Source organism: Delphinus delphis, chromosome 12, assembly GCF_949987515.2.
Source record: "Delphinus delphis chromosome 12, mDelDel1.2, whole genome shotgun sequence".
In the NCBI taxonomy this organism is placed as follows: Eukaryota; Metazoa; Chordata; class Mammalia; order Artiodactyla; family Delphinidae; genus Delphinus; species Delphinus delphis.
Genome location: NC_082694.2, coordinates 8,719,732 through 8,741,225, shown reverse-complemented (window position 1 = coordinate 8,741,225; position 21,494 = coordinate 8,719,732). Strand labels below are relative to the sequence as shown.

Genomic DNA, 21,494 nt, shown 5'->3' with positions numbered 1-21,494 from the left:
TGAGAGGCCCGCGTACCGCAAAAAAACCCACAAAAAACTAAAACAACCCATGCACTGCACCTAGGGGAAAGTCTTTGTAAGCAACATGGTGTTGAGCAGCTGTGAGGAAAACTGTGTTTTCTTCACCCATAAACCCCACAACAATACCTTCAGAACTGTATTGCGTTTAAGTTGTATCTTCTTCCCCTAAGATACTCTGACAAAACATTCTAGAATCCAGGACAACCCCAAGATCAGTTCATTATATTCTTGCAAGAAAATCAAAGTAAAAATGTGTGTACATCATCAAATTTAATCTAATTATTATGCTTTTATAACTTTCATAAAGTATAAGGACACATATTGAAACACATTGTTCTATCTGATCATTTTTATTTTAGATCCGTGGACACAAAGCTCAAAGGACACCTGAGCAGGGGACTCTTCTCTTTAGAGAGAACTTCAAACAATCCTCAAAGATGTGAGTGATAAGGAATTTTTGTTCTTTACTTGTGAAAATGCTAATCCAGATTCTCTGGCTCCAATTCCTTAAGTTGGAAATAACACATAATAACGATAACTTAACTAAGAGTTCACTTTGTAAAACATCTTTGTCTTCATTTTAGAATCCAGTGCGGGAGAGAGACAGGAAGTAGTGACAGAAGGCTGGGAAATGGAGGCAGCGGGAGGGGACGCCAAGCCCATGGCAGAGCCTCAGCAGTGGAGAGGTTGGTGTAGACCCAAGAATTCAGAAGGGGCAGACGACCTGGGGAACAGGTGGGGGAGCATAGATCCTGCAGAAGGAAGGACCAGGGTGTGAGAGACGGAGTGAAGGACATGGTTGGAGAGAAATTTAGGCAGGATAGACGAGGATGTGGTTAGGAACGGAGCCATGTAGAGCCGCGAAGAGAAGCCAAACCCATAGCTTTTCATGGCGTCGACTTGGTGTGATCCAACAGGTGAGACGACATGCTCACAGTCGTGGCTCCTAGAACCCTCCATATAGTTTGGCCAGTTTCAAATTACAGCGAACAGCCTACAGCGACTTACTTCATTCTTTAAAAATGAGAAAAGCTATTTTTCCTACATTCAGAATGGATTTGGCAAAGCCAAGCCCTGGAGTGGGGTTGCTACTCTTTGCTGCTCTTAAATTAGAGCTTGTCAGTCAAGTAGGCATTCACCCCCAGACAACCAGCAAAGAAAGACAAGCAGGTGGAACAGAAATGAGCAGCAAACCGTCCATACCCAGACTCCGCTCGCTCCCTGTGTGCAGCTCATCTCAGGACGCCAGAGCCTGGGGGTCAGGCAGGTGCTTCAAGCTCAAAGCCACAATCAGAAACCACGCCTCTCCCATCCCTTTCTGCCCTTCACATTTTCAAAGCTTCATCCAAGTTTTAACTTCTCATCTTACTAAAAGTAAACAGCATAGCTTTTTTGAGGAACCTACTGAGTGAACCCAAGCAGCAGGAATGTCCACGTGGCATGATAATTCCTCTGAGACTTTAATTTGTGTTTTGTTTTTTGTGTTTTCTCTCCCTCATTGGCCAGGCCTTCCTTTGTGTTCCTTTGACTGAGGTCAGCCTCTGTTCCAGGTATTTGTTTTTAAAAGCGTGAAGTTATTAAGGGGTATTAGGCTAGAGGGAGGGAAGAGAAATGTTTTGAAGAGTGGAGAAAAGAGATGCTCTGCACCCCACACCCAAGCAGGGGCCTTCCTACATCCCTAGACATTTCAGGATGCTCAGCTGACTTCCATCTGCCAGGATCTGCATCTCGGTGTCAACGGTCTCATTCCCTTGGAAGTTCTGAAAAGTGTGCCACCTATTTGCATGGAAGACCAGAGGAGCAAAGAATTAAGCTGCTCTCCTCCCAACAGGCAGATACCCCAGTCAATGGCTCTTAGAAGTTGATGTATAAATACCCCAGCTTCTTGGCCCTTGTGTATAATAATTCTGCAGTGTGTTTTGCACAGTCCCTCAGTGTTTGCTTGGAGGATTGAGCTCCAGTGCCCACTGTGGTAGCCGGCTTGACGACACACATTTTATTGGCTTTCTTCCCTTCCCTGTATCCCCCAGCCACTTCATATCAGCATTCCCTGAACCTCTCAAATAAACCACCTGCACCTGAAGTTGTTTCAGGGTCTGCTTCTACGGGAACCAAACTAAGACAACTTAAATATTGACTCTCCTCTAGAACATCTGGTATCTCAGTCATAAAAAGAATACTGGGGGAATAGATTCAGAGTATGATTCAGAGTATGAGTCATCATACTATTTCTTGTTTTTCAAATTATTTGGAAATTATCTCACCTGGGTGTACTTTTTTGCTTTAGTAGTGACATTGAAGGAGTTGGCAATTAGATGGAGTACATGCTGTGATTTCTCCCACAGAAGAAATCATTCTTGAGCAAAGTGAACATCTAAAGAATGTCCTGGATTGCCCACATGCAGAGATAATAATCAGAGTATTTAACTGGTACAGCATGGTCCTCAACCAGTCATAAAAGATGCTGGTCTACATGCTGCAGGGCTGCCTCACCAGCTGACCATAGGCTCTGCCCAGGGAAACACAGGGGTCCCAGTTCTGCCTGGGTGAAATCTGCAGGTAGACTTGAGAGGTCATTGAGCAGAGAAGGGTTTACTTGGCTTTCTCCAAGGGGGCTCAGAGGTAGGTGGGTATGATTTTGATTCCTCCTCAGAAAAAGAAGTGATGTGTAGAAACATTTATTGAACATCTCTGAAGGGAGCTAAAGGCCCAGCAGGGGCCATATCGGCAGGGACTTTGAGAGCTTTACATTCCAACATATTATTTGTGTTTTCTTCTGAGTGTGGAAGTAAAGCCACAAACTGCATCAGGTTTCCTTCTGGAAGAATGTCTCTTCTCCATTGTGGGTGGTCTGGGCAAGACCAAAAAGCAGAGCAGCCAGCCTGCAGGTGTGTATATGATCCCAGGTAAGTCCATCAGTCTCTCCCGGAACTATAGAGGTGAAGCAGAATGATGAAAGGATGGGAGAAAAGGTCGTTGGAGTTCATTTACGCAGTGAGAGTGCTAATTCATTCGTGCAGTAGGGATGCTATAAAGTATGGTCAACTGCTTCCTGCTACCCAGACCCCAGAGCTGCTTGGTTACTCTTCTTGTCCTTGAGCCTTTCACTGGCTCTGGGAGCCTTTTGATAGCCTTTCGGTAATTTCCTTTTACTGCTTAAAATTTCCTGAACTGGTTCATTTTACTTACACCTAAAGAACAATAACAAAATTGGCTCCTATATGCTTATCTTCAGCCATGTTTGGTGGAGAATGGACCTCTTGAAAGATTGTGTGGCAGCAACTACTGAAAAGGGAAGAAAAGAAGCCAGTCCCTGGATCTTCAGCAAACAACAGGAAGAAGACACAAGAGGTAGGTGTGGGCCTGAGGGACACGGTGTATGTCCCTTGAGGAAGATCAGCTTCACCACAGTTGGCTCTCAGGTACCCAGGGAGCTAGAATTCCAGCCTGGTTTCTCCATGGCCTCCCAGGTTGACCAGCTTGGGAGTCGGGCATTCCTCACAAGCAAAGCCCTAGTAGCTTGAGCAGATACTAGGAAAAGGACAAAGGCTCAGGTCAGGCTCTCTTCTTGTTAGCAATTCTGGTAAGACAGGGAGTAGGTGGGCATTGAAATCATGGGCTAGGACTTCCCTGGAAGTCCAGTGGTTAAGACTCCACGCTTCCACTGCAGGGGGGTATGGGTTTGATCCCTGGTTGGGGAACTAAGATCCCGCATGCCATGTGGTATAACCAAGAAAAAAATAAATAAAATAAAGAAAAGAAATCATGGGCTAAAATGAGGCCTTGCTGCAATATGTGGACTTATTCTTAAGAATATGTCACTTACTATGACATTTACATTTACTGCACAATAATTATGCATATGTTTATGCATAGTTCATGGGAACCGTAATGTGAACTGGGTAGATTTTCCTTTTTTTATGCTTATTTGCATGAAGAAAAGTGAGAAATGAATTTTCTGTCATAAGTGCGACCATTCCTTTGCCAGTGTTGGGTACAACACAACCATATCAAACCCTCGAAGAGGGGCTATCTGAGCACCTGCCAACCTGGCCCACCCACAGAGCTTTGCCTAGAAGCCGTGTCTCTTATAGAATTTAGCTCGAGCTATAATATCACTGATGACATCAGTCTATGTCCGCGGGGGTGGCAGTGGCTTCAGTTCCTGACTTGAAGCCTGAGAGACCACCTGAGATGAAACCAGAGGTTCAGATTGAAAGATTAACTTTCAGCAGAAATAAGATATGAGCATTCCCGGGATGTCAGCCCTCCAGGGAAATCTTCCAAAGCAGACAGTCCCAGATCCTCTTTCCCCCCTTCCTCTCCTCCTGAAAGGATCCATTTCCTCAAGAATCACTGAAAAACTTCCAGATTGCTTTCCTTCTCTCTCTCTTTTTCTGAAGACTTTTGTTTTTCTTGCTGCAAAAGTCAGATTTGCTTCTTATTTAGTGCAGGCCTGGCAAAACTAGATCCCCAGTAAATCTTCAGTCTAAAACTGCTTGTAACATTCTCTCAGTCATTCAAGAACTCACTCATTTATTCACTCATTCGTTCATTCAATAAAATGTTTTAAGCACCTACTATGACCAGGATGTGTGCCACACTGAGCGCACAGTGATGCTCGAGACATACTCATTCCTTTGTAGGTGTATGTGTGCGATATGCATGTTTGAGCATATGTGTATTATCCCCTAGAAGGTTAATCTTCAGTAGTTACTCATGTGTTTACCGTAATTGTGCTCTGCTCGGATGTCTAGAGATAAAGACCCCTGGTCCTGATCCCTGCCTTCAAGGACCTTGAAATAGAAAATAGAAACTGTTTATTTGAAATTAAGGCCATAAAATGTAAAACTGTTTATTTGAAATTAAGGCCATAAAAGGAGAGAGGTATATACACACCATGGGCCTATAGGAGGCAGACTTAATAAGAATTGGTATGGCTGGATGTGAAGGGAGAAGGAACCAGAGAACCTAAGAAAAAAATATGTTTTTTTCTGGCTGGGATGACTGGGTGTGTTATAGTGCCTTTCACAGAGGCAGAAAATACAGAAGAAAAAGCAAGTTTATAGTGAGAGGCTAGTGAGTTAGTTCAGTCTGGGAGATGCTGAACCTGAGGGGGTCTGTGATCAGCCTAGCAGGGATTTCCACCTGGACACATCATGGTACCTAAAGCCCTGGTGTCACTGAGGATGCTCAGAGAGTGAAAATTTGTTCAAAAAATTCAGAAAGTGGGTAAAATCTTCTTGCACCAGGGAAAAAAAACCCATCAGAGGAAGGCAAACATTCTTTTAAACAATCACACTAACGCTCAAGGTATCACTCAATGGCTCAATAACCAATGAGATGTAACAAGAACCCCCAACATCTGGCAGAAGGGGAATGGAAATTGGGCATGAAGAACACTCCAAGGAACTCAGTGCTTCAGAGAACACTAGGGGTCCTCCCAGGCCCACTGCTGACCCTATGGGCACAGGCCCAGGGAGGCCCAAGGTACACCCGGCCTTCTGGGCTCTCACTCACTGCTCTTCTAAACAAAGCACTGGCCTACCTTTGAGGTATTGAGCCACACTCCACGTGGGGAATTTTTTCTGGTTTGCCTTAATTCTGTCTGTGAGAATCCCAACAGCCTGCAAAAGGTGTTCTTTGCTGTCCCAGGTACCAACAGGTCGATGGATTTTTTTTTATCAAGCTAGAAAATTCAGATAAGAATGTCAACATCTGGATGGAGTAACACATTCTTCTGCTGTCCTGATTTCTCCTCCTTATGTTCAAGGTCATAGACACTGGCCTTATCCCTTTTCTTTATTCCCACAGAATCAATTCTACAAGTCCTTTCACAGAAAAGAGAATCAGAGAAATACAGTAAGATTTGGGAGAAGTGGATGTAGCATAGTTTTAGTTAAGCACTCAAAAAAAATTAAAAAGTTGTTTCAAAACAAATAATGAGCACCCAAAGTCTAGATATTTGCAGTCAAAAATAATTGGAAGGCTAGAAGTCTCGGTTTCTCAGACAATTTAAAATAAAGCCTGGGGGAGTTCCCTGGCGGTCCAGTGGTTGGGACTCAGTGCTTTCACTGCCGGGGCCTGGGTTCAATCCCTAGTGGGGGAACTAAGATCCCTCAAGCCGTGTGGCATGGAATAGAATAGAATAGAATAGAATAGGGGAAAACCTGGAAGCAAATATCCGATAATTTGGGTCCCCTTCCTCCAATTTGCCTAAAGGACAAGTTGGTTCAAGTAGGGTTTCATTATAATGTTTTGATCTACACAGATGAAATTTACTATTTCATGAACCTCAAAGGGATACCTATAATAGTACCCTTTATAAGATTTTCTCAATTTAAGTACATTGCATAATATTAATTACAAATTGTAATTACAAAACTCATAAGATACTTAAAAAAAGATATCCAATAACTGGTATACCTTGACATGTTACAGAAATCCCAGTGGAAATTATGCAGGTACCCGTGTTTTGAAGCCTAGGATAAATGCAGATACATTTCCAGTTTGGGTTAGCTTCTGTGAGGAAGGATGAAGTGGGGCCGATTGAAAGTTTCTAGCTGAGTACCTGCGTCAAGCCAAATTTAAGTCCTTTGTGGTCCCAGCCATCTTGCCGGATGGTTCCACCATGGCTTTCTCTGGAAATGATGGCTGCAGTGAGAGCAGGGTCCATGCAGTGCCTCAGCCTGACTTCTTTGATTAGAATTTGTAAGACTTGAAGACCTTCAAATCCATCTCAGCAAACATTTCAAAACCACAGATGCCTACACCAATAGAAAATAAACTGTTTCCTCCACTCCAGAAGAGACCCCTTTTTCAAAGTTTAATAAGTTAGCCACAGGTCTGACTGTGGCCCACAGGCTTGGGACAACCATTTTAGGAACTTTTTTTTTTTTTTGCGATACGCGGGCCTCTCACTGTTGTGGCCTCTCCCGTTGCGGAGCACAGGCTCCGGACTCGCAGGCTCAGCGGCCACAGCTCACGGGCCTAGCCGCTCCGCAGCATGTGGGATCCTCCCGGACCGGGGCACGAACCCGTGTCCCCTGCATCGGCAGGCAGACTCTCAACCACTGCGCCACCAGGGAAGCCCCTTAGGACATTTTTTGGTCTCTGATTGCATAAACCCAGAAAGGTCCTCAGCCCCAGATGGATACCACTTCTGCTTTCTTTCTTGTTCTCTTTTCTGCCATAGCTGGTGCATTGGGAAAAGTCTTGGACTAGAAATCAGCCAACCTATGTTTGAGTTTGGTCTGACACTACCTAGCCCTGGGCCCTCGGGAAGTCTCTCTTCCTTGCTGAGCCTCAGTTGTCTGATCTGTCAATTGGGAAGGTAGGATTAGATTGACCTTGTAGTTGCTTCCAGCTCTGATATGCTAATACTGAGACAACATGAAGAAGACTTCAGAACAGAATTACACAAGAGAGGACGTACAGAGAGCGTTGCTTAAAATGCTCACGCTGTAACCTGAAGTCGACACAACAACAAACGAACAAACAAAGCCAGAATTTGATATTTTAATTAAGCAATCATTTCAATATGTAGAAATAAACACCTCTCGACCAGGTTTGGAAAGGATGAAGGGAAAGTGAAAAGCAGCAGCTTGATAGGGGAGTCAGGATTCTGTTTTTCCCTCAGTTTTAATGTTGATATTACTACTATAATAATGAACTTCTCAGAATTGAGCTCCTTCCTAAGAAAGAATCTGAAAATGATGAAAGGGGGCTAGCCAAATGCTTGCCTGGCTTCACACTCACTGCCGGCAATCACCCCGGTGATATCACAGGTAGCAGCAGAGGTCTCCATGGTCATGATGGTACCATAGCAGCCACGGTACAGGCAGGAACGCAGGCGAGGGTTCATTGAAAGGGTGAAGGAGCGTGAGCCCCTAGAAGTGCCTGCGGGGCACAAGGATCATTCACGTGAAGCCTGCGAGAAAATACTGCTCGGAGTTGCTCTCACGAACATCACTCAACCAACGGCAAAGCCATAGGCTTAATCCTCCCCAAGCCCCTCCCCAAGACCCCCAGAATGGCTCACCAGAAGGTATTCCGAACTCAGCAGCAACCTGTCAGGATTTTACAAAGTGGTGGCCTTATCCCTAAAACATAGGTTTAAGTTTGAGAATCCATTAGCAGATCTCCAAGCACCTGGTTTCAATCTGCTGCCTTCAGTGTGGCTCTCCCGCTGTGGAGGAGCTTTTAAATGCCAGCATGCAGACTCACCTGCCTCTTCTCACCTTCATGCTGTACCCCTGATCTGGGAGGAGCTTTATATATGCTTTAAAACCCTCTTTAAACCACTGACCTCATTAGGCCTGATTATAATGGTACTTGGGATTTAGGTGGCCCTTTTAATGAAAGGATTTCAAAGCGTATATTAACCACTATTAATTAATCTAATGAACCCCCAAGGTGTACTGGAGGCATATATTTGGTGGACTGTTTCTGGGTATCTAAAATTGTGCTAGGCAAACAGCTTCTAAATTTGAGAACAAGAAACAGATACTTAGTCTAAAAAAGATAAATAAACAGGAAATACTAGCAGCTGCCCTTCCTGGATTGGTTGTTTGCCTGCAATGCTGAGGCTTCTGTTCTTTGTTCTTCATTCCACTCTCACATGATTCCCATAGCAACATGTCACGTGATCTCAATGGGTGACCTTGGCTCCTTGCTCCACTTCTGCCTCTGATAAGCAGATCCAAGAGTGTCTGCCTGCTCTTGGGAGGTCAGTGCGAAGCCAGGGACTGGGAACATGGGTGCCAGTTTCCCAAACTTCCTGAGGAAATGGTAAAAAAGGATTTGGCCAAGGAGGAAAATTTCTTCAAGGATGGACTGTCTTCAAACTTCTGTCTAAAGGAAGAGACGGAGCACATTGTGCAGCTCCAGAAACAGGAAGCGGAAGAGATATTTTCGAAATAGGCAAAGCGCATTTCCCAGAGGGGAGGAGGGAATCTGACACGGGTCCTACCAGCAGTGTGAGAAATTTCCATGACTGTACACGTCCTTCCACTCATCCACCAAGTGAACAGAGATGTGAGGGAGACTGAGCAGGAGACAGGGAAGACAGAGGCCCGGAGTCAAGTGACTTTCCCAGCTCCCTGGCAATGGGTAAACCACACCTTCTAGGAGAACATGCCCTCCAGAAGCTGATCTCTGCTCTCCCCCACTGCACTCACTTCTGCCCAGACTGCCTTCCTGTTTGCAGAACAGCCTGCCCTTTTAAGTGGCCTCCAGCCTTGCATTCCAGGGAAGAAGGGTGGGTATGTCCTGAGCCACTGATGATCCTGCTTCGACTATCAGGACCTGTTCCACCACCACCATCAACGCCACAGTCAGTGCCTCTCTGTAAGAAGGGGTTTGGCATGGGTCCAGCTGCTCCAGGGTAGCCCTCAGGAACACCTGGGCTTCCACCAGTGACAGTGGCAACAGCACGCTGACACAGTGCTCATGGCCCTCCCAGTGCAGGGGCTTATGTGGGGCTTCCAGGCTAAGGGTAAGGAGAAAGTTCAAGAAAGGGAGAAGGAGAAGTAGACCAAGAATTAAGTTAGGTGAAAGATACTAGGTAGAGGCTGAAGCTGTCCTTAGATGCTCCTAGAGAATAAAAGAAATAATAAAACATAGAAAGGACTGTTGAATGTGGAGCTTACTTTATTCTTCTCCCTGTTTTCAGATAGTGGGGCTACAAGTCCTTCCAGGTATGAAGGTCTTAATGTCCAGGATCTCTGCAATTTATTTATTTATTTAATATATTTATTAATTTATTTATGGCTGTATTGGGTCTTCGCTGCTGCGTGCGGGCTTTCTCTCGTTGCGGCGAGCGGGGGCTACTCTTTGTTGCAGTGTGCGGGCTTATCATTGCGGTGGCTTCTCTTGTTACGGAGCGTGGGCTTTAGGCACGTGGGCTTCAGTAGTTGTGGCTTACGAGTCCTAGAGCGCAGGCTCAGTAGTTGTGTCGCACAGGCTTAGTTGCTCTGCAGCATGGGGTATCTTCCTGGACCAGGGCTCAAACCCGTGTCCCCTGAATTGGCAGGGGGATTCTTTACCCCTGCGCCACCAGGGAAGTCCCTGTCCTCTGCAATTTAAGTAATGGTTTTCAAAGTGATGTGGATTATGAAGCTTTGCCCAAGTTGTGAGACTACAAATGAACATTTATTTGACACCCATCGTCCATTAGGTTGCTGTGGACATTGTATCACTTGATCTTCCCAACAACCTTGTGAGGGAGGTATTATCATTTATTTTAGAGATGAGGACACTGAGACTCAGAGAAGTTAAGCAACTTGTCAAAGATGGCACCGGTAGGACATGGCAAAGCTGGGATTTGACCCTGGACTGTGAGATTCCAAAATCCATGCTCTTCTACAACATCAGAGGTACTAGCACCATGGACCCATGACCCAGCAGAGTGATTACTGTAACAGGTTCAAATCAATTAATTTGCACACAAAACATTGTCTGTGGCCTGAATAAATAACTCCAGTCATAGATATTTACCAGTCATTCAGGTAGATGCTGTTGTAATTTTTAAATACAGATGAATATGAATCAACTGAATCCACAGTGGCTTTTTGTCACTTTATATCTTCTCTATTGATAACAATGGTAGCTAACATGCATCGAGCTTGCACAGTAGGCCTGGTAGAATAGTAGTAAGGAGTACAGCCTAGGTCTGAACCCAGATTGGTTGCACTCTAAAGCCTAGCTCTTTTTTAAAAATTTTATTTTATTGAAGTATAGTTGATTTACAATGTGTTAATTTCTGCTGTACAGCAAAGTGATTCAGTTATACATATATATATATATATATATATATATATATTCTTTTCCATTATGGTTTATCACAGGATATTGAATATAGTTCCCTGTGCTCTACAGTAGGACCTTGTTGTTTATCCATCATATATATAAAAGCTTACATCTGCTCACCCCAACCGTCCCTCCCCCAACACCTTCCCCCCTTGGCAACCAACAGTCTATTCTCTATGTCTGAGTCTGTTTCTGTTTCATAGGTAAGTTCATTTGTGTCATATTTTATTTATTTATTTACTTACTTACTTACTTATTTTGGCAGCTTGCAGCATCTTAGTTCCCCAAGCAGGGATTGGACCCCCACCTTCGGCAGTGAAAGCACAGAGTCCTAACCCCTGGACCACCAGGGAATTCCCTGTGTCACATTTTAGACTCCACATATAAGTGAATCTTTCACTTTCTGACTTACTTCACTTAGTATGATCATCTCTAGGTCCATCCACGTTGCTGCAAATGGCTTTATTTCATTCTTTTTTATGGCTGCGTAGTATTCCATTGTATATATGTACCACAGCTTTTTTATCCTTTATCCTTTTTTATCAACATCCTGAGGTTGTTTCCATGTCTTGGCTGTTGCAAATAGTGCTGCAAGTGAACGTTGGGGTGCATGTATCTTTTTTTTTTTTTGCAGTAAGCGGGCCTCTCACTGTTGTGGCCTCTCCCATTGCAGAGCACAGGCTCCGGACGCGCAGGCTTAGCGGCCATGGCTCATGGGCCCAGCCGCTCCGCGGCATGTGGGATCCTCCCGGACCGGGGCACGAACCCGTGTCCCCTGCATCGGCAGGTGGACTCTCAACCACTGCGCCACCAGGGAAGCCCCGAGGTGCATGTATCTTTTAGTTTTCTCTGGCTATATGCCCAGGAGTGGGATTGCTGGCTCATATGGCAATTTTATTTTTAGTTTTTGAGGAACCTCCATACTGTTTTCCATACTGGCTGCACCAATTTACATTCCCTAAAACCTAATTCTTAATGACTACGATCTACTGACACAATGGATGGTTAAGTACAAGTACTATCATGTGAGGATCTTAGTAATTTTTGACATTTGAAAGTAATTTACTTAGTGATTCTCCATCTCTTCCTAGGGATGCCAAAAATGACTATGCACGTGAGTTGTACTGATATTGTCAGGAGGGGATTGAGGGGACCTTGTCACCTGCTATAATCTCCATCAATCTCCAGGCTTCCCAAAATAAAAACACAATCTATATGCAAGCAATGTCCTTGCTGTACAAATGGAACTCTGTGACCAGACCCCTGACCTCCTGCCCCTTCCAATCAGTTATCTGCCTCTCAGAATTTACAATATAGCAATTGTCTGGTAGCCGCTGGTGAGTCATGATACATTTGGGGTTCCTGGCACTAGAGGTGAGGACTCTAGTCACTCCTCACATCTAAATGGGCTCAGCAACAGACCTTAAGCCAAGATGTACGCCGGTTCCAGACAGACAGCTTGCTTCGATCAGTCTTCCAAAAGCGGGGTATGGCAGGAAGATCCCTGGCCTGGAAGTCTAGAGACCTGGCTCACAGTCTCAGATCTGCCACTAACCAGCTGAGGGTAACCACCAGTGTAGACATCATTTTCCCACTTATAGAGTCAAAAAGTTGGATGAGAGCAGATGATCGCTGAGGTCTCCTCCGGCTCCAACCATCTACTGGAGTTGGTGAGTCAAGTGCATCCTGATCCAGAAGAGGGAATAAATATGGGAGGTTGAGTGGAGAGGTGTGGAAACTTGCACTGCGTTTCTGTTCTCATCCAAACCACAAGTGCGGGGCTTCCCTGGTGGCACAGTGGTTATGAATCTGCCTGCCAATGCAAGGGCCTGGTTCGATCCCTGGTCTAGGAAGATCCCACATGCCGCAGAGCAACTAGGCCCGTGCACCACAACTACTGAGCCTGCGCTCTAGAGCCCACGAGCCACAGCTGCTGAGCCCATGTGCCGCAACTACTGAAGCCCGCACGCCTAGAGCCCGTGCTCCGCGATAAGAAGGCTGCACGCCGTAACAAAGAGTAGCCCCCACTCGCCGCAACTAGAGAAAGCCCTCACGCAGGAATGGAGACCCCAAAATAAATAAAATTAAAAAAAACCCAAAACCCACAAGTGCCATGCAAGTCATCCTGTGTTTAAGGTGGCTTTCAAAGTGAATTTTCTCTGATTTTCTTCTCTATCTTGCAATTGGTGAAGAGTAGAAGACCTTTATCATATGTAAACCCAGGTCTTAAATTTAAGACCCGATTCATCAACCATTTTCGTATTGACAAGGACAATAAAGAAAGAGGTGTCATTTGCTTGCTTGTTAGTCTCAGCCATAATTCCAGATTTCCCTGTCAGGCTGGGTGACTCATGGCAGTTACGAGTGCTGCCAATGAAATTTTTAAACTTTACATGTGTCAAGAGTGGCCTCAAAATTTCCCCAAATAATGTAAATGGCTGGCAAATATAGTAAATTGAAAACTCAAGCTTCTTTTTTTTTAAAAATCGTAATTGTCAGAAGACTCTCCAATCCAGGTTCTGGTCGCTGTCACGCATAGTTTGGGGCCCGGTGGGGGCCACAGTTGGGGGACTCATTATTGTGGCACAGTGATGTCCAGGTCTGAGACAAGAGTCAAAGGCCTCTGGCAAGTCCAGTAAATTTTCCAGTTTTCTTTCTGCTGCCTCTCTATTTCCTAACCCCAGTGTTCTCCCGCCCCTTAGACTGATCTGATAACAGAGTTGTAGTCATTGATGACAGAGACTTAAAGTCATATCCTTTTCAGGTACAATTTATTTATTTATTTATTTAGTTAGTTAGTTAGTTAGTTAGTTAGTTAGTTATGGGTGTGTTGGGTCTTTGCTGCTGCGCGCAGGCTTTCTCTAGTTGCTGTGAGCGGGGGCTACTCTTTGTTGTGGTGCACGGGCTTCTCATTGCGGTGGCTTCTCACCTCCCTCCCAGAACTAGTCTGTGGTTGTAGACACGGGGTTGCTTCCACCATGTTGCCATGTGTGAAGGCTGGCCACAGCTCTCCATTTCTCAAGAACAGCCAAGGATGATTATCATGAGTAACTCCTTTAACTTCTCTGAGCCTTAGTTGGGCTCATCTGTAAAATGAGGCCATGATAGTGGTACCCTATGACTTTGTTTTGAAGATAAAAATAAATTATATATGTGAAAGCATGTTATAAACTGCTGTGCTTCCTACAGATGCCAGTTATTATGATGGGGTTGCCCTCAGATCCTGATGGGTTAGCTGGTTGTTGATTTGTTCATTTATTTATCCGCGGGGCTTCAGGAAAAATAATGAAGACTTGACTTACAGGATAGGAAGTAACAAGTAAAACCTCATTTCCTCCAGGAAGGAAATATGGCAGGACAATCAAGGGCTATTGCTGCAACTCTGTAACCTGCCTGGTGGGACAGGAGAAGAACAATACCAGAAATAGCCACACACAGCCCAGGCATCTACTGCACGGCCTATAGAATGAAGGGGCTGCCCGAGATTGCATGGCAAGGCACTTTGGTAACAATGGCTAGTGGAAGGGAGCCCTTCCACAACATTTCACTAAAAAGTTTAATTTAATCTCAAGATATATATATATATATATCTTGCAGTACGCGTGCCTCTCACCGCTGTGGCCCCTCCCGTTGCGGAGCACAGGCTCCAGACGCGCAGGCTCAGCGGCCATGGCTCACGGGCCCAGCCGCTCCGCGGCATGTGGGATCTTCCCAGACCGGGGCACGAACCCGTGTCCCCTGCATCGGCAGGCGGACTCTCAACCACTGCACCACCAGGGAAGCCCGTAACCTCAAGATATTTTAATGCCTGGCTTGAACTGCCGTATGCTTTTCTTGTTTGGGGTTTAATCTACTATACAGTAGGTAAAATGCCATATCCTGCTGAAGACACCACTTCCAGGGTCTTCCAGGGTCAAATATGTGACCAGCATTTCAGAAAAGAAGATAGACAAATGGTCAAAAAGCTCATGAAAAGGTGCTCAACACCATCAGACATCAAGGAAATACAAATTAAAACCACAATGAGATAGCATTTCATACTATCTTAAAAGACTAAAATCAAAGACTGCCTGTGTCAAAAGTTGGTGAGAATATAAAGCAAATAGAACTCTTGTACATTTCTGGTTGGACTGTAAAATGGTATAACTGCTTTGGAGAGTTATTTAGCACTTTCTTATGAAATTAAACATACATCTCCCCTATGACCCAGCCATTCCATTTTGGGGCATTTATCCAAGAGAAGTGAAAACAAATGTCTCCCAAAGACTTGTACAAGAATGTTCATAGTAGTGTGATTCATAATAGGCCAATACTGAAAACACTCCAAAAATTCGTCAGTAGGGGAGTGGATTAACAATTGTGGTATAGCCGTATTACAGAGTAATACTCAGATTAACAAACGAATCAGAGAACTCCCATCCCTAGGTTGAGCCAGGTACCCACATGCAACTACATCTAGAAATAGATTTGTTTGAAGTTTCCTTGTGGTTTGAAAAGGAGAAAAGAGAAGTCTGAATTTTTAAGAACTGTGTCATAGTTGCTCTCTCTGCCTGTGATGGAGAGAAAAGCTGGGGTGGCATCTGGAGAAAGACTTGGGTCAGGCCATTTTGTTAGGGTTTATGCTGGGAGTGACTTGGAATATTAAATCCTGTAGAAGGTATTGAGGTTTTCGGGAATGGAAGCGTTATGTGATCAGGTAAGGTAAAAGGCTTGAGTTCAAAATCATAGAGACTGGCCTGAGGCAGGAATGGGAACACCCCTTCCATTGTAGCAGGAGGAAGAGAGGAAGAAGTTGGATAGCAATGCAGTTCAATTTATAGAGTCGATGAGAGAAAATTGAGAGTTCTCTAATGATTCCTAATCCCTCTGAAGCAGGAGGCCAAATCATGTGCTGAGAGTAAAAATTATGTGGAATTAGAGGCTTAAGGAAATGGAGAAAATGTGGAAAAGTCACTCTGGAGGATTAAAACTGACAAGAGAGCCAGAAAGATTACTGGGGTCCAGATACAGAGTAGCTGAGGTTGGAGCCCATAAACGTTCAGAGGCACTGAAATGCCAGGCTTTGGCTCAGCAGCCTCGGCATCGACAGGGAGAAAGCAGGGGGGCTTTCCTCTGTTCCACCTGGTCTTCTCTCCTGACCCCGGACGCCAGCCAGCAACATGCAAGCCTCAACCTGCTTTGCCCTGGCCCTTCCCTGTTCCTGATCACTCCCTGTTCCTGCCTTCTGCAGTTTTCATTTCTAGGGGAACTGGAAGTGCTCCTCAGTAATAGCGAAATCAAGGGCAGGATTATTTGGGGGTGGGGAGCGGTTGGTGAGAGGAATAAATCAGGCACACAGCCTCGTCACTGGCAGTGGGGGCCTTCAGGTGTGTGCGACCCTGGGATGGCGTGTGCAGAGGGTTCCAGTTACTTTTAATCAGGCCAGAGGCCCCTTGAGGTGCAGAGAGAGAGGAACATGTTAGGCCTCAGCGGGAGGCTTTTTAATAATAAGTTTTCTTGTTTAACAACAAGAAATGCTCATGACATATTGTTATGCTCTTTATGTAAGCAGGTTATTAAAGGGCACTGATGAATATTACCAATTTTGTTTTAAGCGTATGTATGTACAGTCATGGAAAATAAGCCGAATTGCATCTTCAGCTGCACCAGATCTCATAAAGCTGCTCTTCAAAGCAGCTACACCACATTTACCCTCTAGAGCAGGGGATGATGAGTGGAGCTTCTCCACCAAAATTTCCTATTATCAGACTTCTAAATTGGGTGAGAAAAGTCTCATTTTCCCAATTGAGGTTGGTTGTTTTTTTCTCGTCTTTTTGGGTTTTTTTTTTGCGGTACGCGGTCCTCCCCACCGCTGTGGCCTCTCGCGCTGCCGGACGCGCAGGCTCAGCGGCCATGGCTCACGGGCCCAGCCGCCCCCATGGCACGTGGGATCTTCCCGGACCGGGGCACGAACCCGCGCCCCACGCATCGGCAGGCGGACTCCCAACCACTGCGCCACCAGGGAAGCCCCTTTTTTCTCATTTTTAAAAATAGTAATCGTTATTACACTGCAGTCTGGGTCCAAGTCTTTTGTTAGTCATATGAAAACTGAAGAAAGGAATTGCTTCTCTGTAGAGATATAAGCACAAAGGCGCTGATATGTTCAATGCCAAATTATCTAGAAAGTAACTGTCCACTTTGAAAATTATCAACAACTCTTGCTGAGCTGGACTGAGCCAGGATTGTGATGTAGGCAATGTCTTTTTAATATCTTATATTTGTACAGTGCTTCCGAATTTTAAGTGGGCTTTTGAATAAATTAAAAAACCTGAAATAACCCTCCAAGAAAGGTCAAGCAGATTTTATCTCCCCCATTATACATACAAGAAAAGAGATTAAATGATTTGTCCAAGACCTCCCAGCTAGTAAATGGTGGAGGTGAGACTAGAACCCAAACATTCAGATGCTGAGTCCAGGGATTTCCCTCCCATCATTTACAGGACCAGAGGAACCTGAAAGCGTTGTTTAATCATGAAATTCCAGGATTCAGTGATGTACATGTTTTGTCATCTCCAACAGCCAGGCTTTAATGCCCTCATTTACCACCCGGCTGAACAAACCACCCCTTCAGGGTCACCTAGGCCCACTTTAATTTTGGCACTGCTCACTACCTGTCCACCATCTCTGATATACTCACTCCCAGTCCCATTGGAAATTGTACCTGTTTGGAGTTCTGTGTTCAGAGGCTTTCTAGACCAGTGCTGTCTAACAGAAATATAACATGAGCTACAACTTTGATTTAAAATTTTCTATTAGCCACATTGAAAAAGTAAAAAGAAAAAGGTGAGATTAATTTTTGTAGTATATTTTATTTAGCCCAATACATCTAAAATATTATTTCAATATGTAACCAGTATAAAAATTGAGATATTTTACCACCTTCTTTTAATACTAAGTCTATGTATTTTAGAATCACAACACAGCTCACGTCAAACTAGCCACACTGCTCGATAGCCACATGGAGCCAGTGGCTACCATGTTGGACAACACAGTTCTAAATGATGACTATTAACATAGGCTTTGATGCCCTAAGGCAAAGGAGTAGCCTAACACAGGATATTTTTGAATCTGTGGAGAAGACGTTTTTGGGTATTTCAAGCTGTGCTCTATGCCAGGTCAGGTCAGCTCTAGGCTCCCTTGAGCTCTGCTCTTGTACTGACCTCAAAGTGGAGCTATCCACCCGCTCCCCTTCCACCCTGCTTCTGACTCAATATACATGACCTTTCTCTGGATCATCTTCACAAAATTGGCTCTCATTTTCAATTGACATCAGAATCACTTAAGGAGATTTTCAAAAATGCAGCTTCTAGTTTGAACATGACTCCATTAAGTCATCAGTTCCCTTTTCCTCTTGGAGATCATCCAAAAGCACTAAGAACAGAAAAATAAACTTTTCTTCTACAGCCTTATGAATCACAAAAGATGTGGAAGGGCTACTGAAAGCAGTAGAAATAGAGAAGATACATGAAGATATGAAGAAGGTAAAAGAAGGTCTGGAGAGGACAAGTTGATGATTTTTAAAAGAGGCAAAAAGCATACATCTCTAAGGTAAGGAGTACACCCTGAGGCGTACAGGGTAATTGTTGGGAGGAAAGCAGAGGATGGAATAGGAGAATACACAGGTAGCTGGCAGTTATTGGTGATATTTGAGTTTGGTGTGGGTTCACAAGTGTTCATTGTATTTTAAAAATAAACAAATAATAGAGGAAGGCCACAAATGGACTAATGATGTGTTTCACAGACTAAGGTTTATGATTTATCTATTTTATGCATCTGATGTTAATGAAAAAATATATGTTAATTGCATTTGTAAACTGCAGCAACAACGAAATGTAATTTTAAAAAGCTCTCAGGGCTTTTCGTTCTTACTCAGATGGCATAAGCCCACTACAGCCTGTCTCACCCTCAGATTACAAGGAAAAACTGGACAAAATGCTGCCAGACAGCGTTTCCTTGATAACCATGTTGATGGTTGTATTGTGGCTGTGTAGGAGAATGTCCTTGTTTGTAAAAACCTCACACTACAATATTCAAAAATAATGAAACATCATATTGGCAACTTTCAAATGGTTTAGGGCAAAATGAGTTATTTGCAGTATCTGTACATTTGAGATTGCCACTTTTCTGTAAATTTGAGATTGCTTCAAAATCAAAAGTTTAGGGAGTTCCCTGGTGGTCTAGGGTTAGTCTTCGGCGCTTTCGCTACCGTGGCCTGGGTTCAATCCCTGTTCGGGGAACTGAGATTTTGTAAGCCGTGTGGCGCAGCCAGAAAAAAAAAAATCAAAAGTTTACATCAAAAAGAGTGAAAAAAATGTTAGAAACAAAAAAAGATAATTGCATGACACAGAAATGATTAAGGATTACCACCCAAAATAATTTCTATCAATCAAAAAGAAAAAGAGATGCACTGAAATAAAAAATGAAAAAGAGCTGAGAAGAAAAACCATAAATGAACATGACAAAATGTTCCACACCTTTAGTGATCAGGGGAATGCGTACGCAAACCACAATGTAATAACGTTTCACACACACCAGATCGGCAAAACATTTAAATCCTGACAATGCTGGAGTATGTGGCAAGAGGAGAATTCATACATCACCAGTGGAAGTGCAATGGTTAGAATTACTTTACAAAACACTTTGGCATCACCCAGTATTAAATCCAGCAATTTTACAACAAGATAAATACCCTATTGATCAGCACTGTCCTGTAGAAATAAATGCAAGCCATATATGTAATTTTAAATTGTCTAATAGCTCATTTAAAAAGTAAAAAGAATCAGCTGAAATTAATTTTAATAACATTTTAATTCAGCCCAATATATCCAAATTTTTTAAATCATTTCAACATGTAATAGATATAAAAACATTATTAATGAAGTATTTAGAATTTTTTTCATACCAAGTCTTCAGTGAGTAGTCTTAGACTTGCAGCACTTGGACTTGCTGTATTTTAGGTGCCTAGCAACCACATATGGCTAGTGGCTACTGTACTGGATAGCATAGCTCCAGAAACTTGACACGCGGAGCAGGAGGCCTGTACAACAATGGCCGTAACAGCATTGCTCATAGTAGCAAAGTCTGGACAATCCAAATGTCCATCATCAGTGGAATTAATAAGTAAACTGTGTCACATACATACAAAATGGAATCCCAGACAGCAGTGAAAATAAATACATTACAGCCATAGGCATCAAGCTGTTTGTTTCTCAAAAGCAATATTGAGTAAAAGGAACAACTTACTGAATGATGGATACAAAATGACTTCATTGATATAAAGTTCAAAGGCAGGCCCAACTCCATGATGTATCATCTAGGGATACACACATGGTTTGTAAAAGTAAAAAGCAAAGCAGAAGAGTGGTTAATACAAAAATTCAGTCCACGATCCTCCTGGCGGTAATGGAGGAGAAGCTCCTTGGGGATTCCCCTAGCAGCAGTGAGGTTCTAGTTCTTTACCTGAGAGATAAGTGGATGGGTGTGCATTTTATTATTCTTTAAAGTGTATGTAAGCATTTTATGTAAATTATATTTGAATAGAAATAATTTACATTACGGTGTGTATAGTGTGCCTCTGACTGGGGGAATGGTTAAAGCATGAGAATATTGTATGAATATTTATTCATATGTACAACATATCTCTGAGAAAATAGACAAGAACTGGTAAAATTAGTTGCTTCTGGATAGAGGAGTTGAGTGGCTAGAGGACAGGAATGGGAAGAAAATTTTCATAATATACCCTCTCGTATCTTGAATTGTGAAGTTCATGAATATTACCTAATCCATCAATCGATACATTTCTCTAATGCAATTGCTTGGCTCGCATCCCTGGAAATTCCGATTTAATAGGCCAGGACTGAGGACCCAGAAATTGCATTTAAATAAGGGAGGGGATTGTGATGCTGTAGGTCAAAGGACTACACTTTGAGAACCACCTCTACAGGCTTATTCATTCACAAACCCTCATTGCATGCTTATTGTGCACTGGTCACTCTTCATCTGTATTTCCAACAAGCTCCCCAGTGATGCTGGGGATGCTGCTGGTCTGCAGTGGGCTGTTTTGAATAGTGTATTAATCATGTTTTCTATTTTCTGTATTTTATGACGTTTTGACGTCTTAAAAAGCTTGCTGGCCAGAGAAAAACTGCTCCTCCCAGGGCTAGCAGTTCTTTGAGAAAGAAAATGGCTCAGCGGGGAGCATGCCTTTCACACACACACAGCAACCAATCCAAGCCCTTATTCCTTAACCACCACCTTTACCTAATTCACGCACGTGGAGCCAATCTTTCCCCGGCCCTAAATTATCCCAAGGCCAGATTCCAGGCAACTAGAGACCACGTCTAAAGACCAAAGCCCACAGAAATTATGCAAACTAGCCAATCCTACACTGTTTCCTCTGCCCTTCCTTGCTGCCTTTCCCACAGAAACCCCCTTGGAGGCTTTGACTCAGGCCCTCCCTTCGCTCTTGTCTTCGGCCTCCCGACCAAAACCTGGCGTTTCTCCCGTGGCCCTGAGTTGCGGGGCCTGCCTCTTGTTTCTAGGGGAACGGTAAGTACCATTCAATTTTTCTTACGATGGCACTGACCTCTCTCTGTCATCACTCAGTCACCTTTAGAAATTAAGAC

At 43.8% G+C, this 21,494-nt stretch overlaps 1 protein-coding gene across 1 annotated transcript; it reads right to left on the bottom strand.

Annotated features, from left to right (window-relative positions):
* Positions 1-4,093: 4,093 nt before the first annotated feature.
* Positions 4,094-9,388, bottom strand: LYG2 (lysozyme g2). The gene is given in 8 exon segments (XM_069541279.1): positions 4,094-4,151; positions 4,153-4,210; positions 5,570-5,704; positions 6,589-6,729; positions 6,732-6,788; positions 7,780-7,920; positions 8,697-8,800; positions 9,201-9,388. Coding segments are annotated over 8 exon segments (882 nt in total).
* Between the last annotated feature and the right edge of the window lie 12,106 nt (positions 9,389-21,494).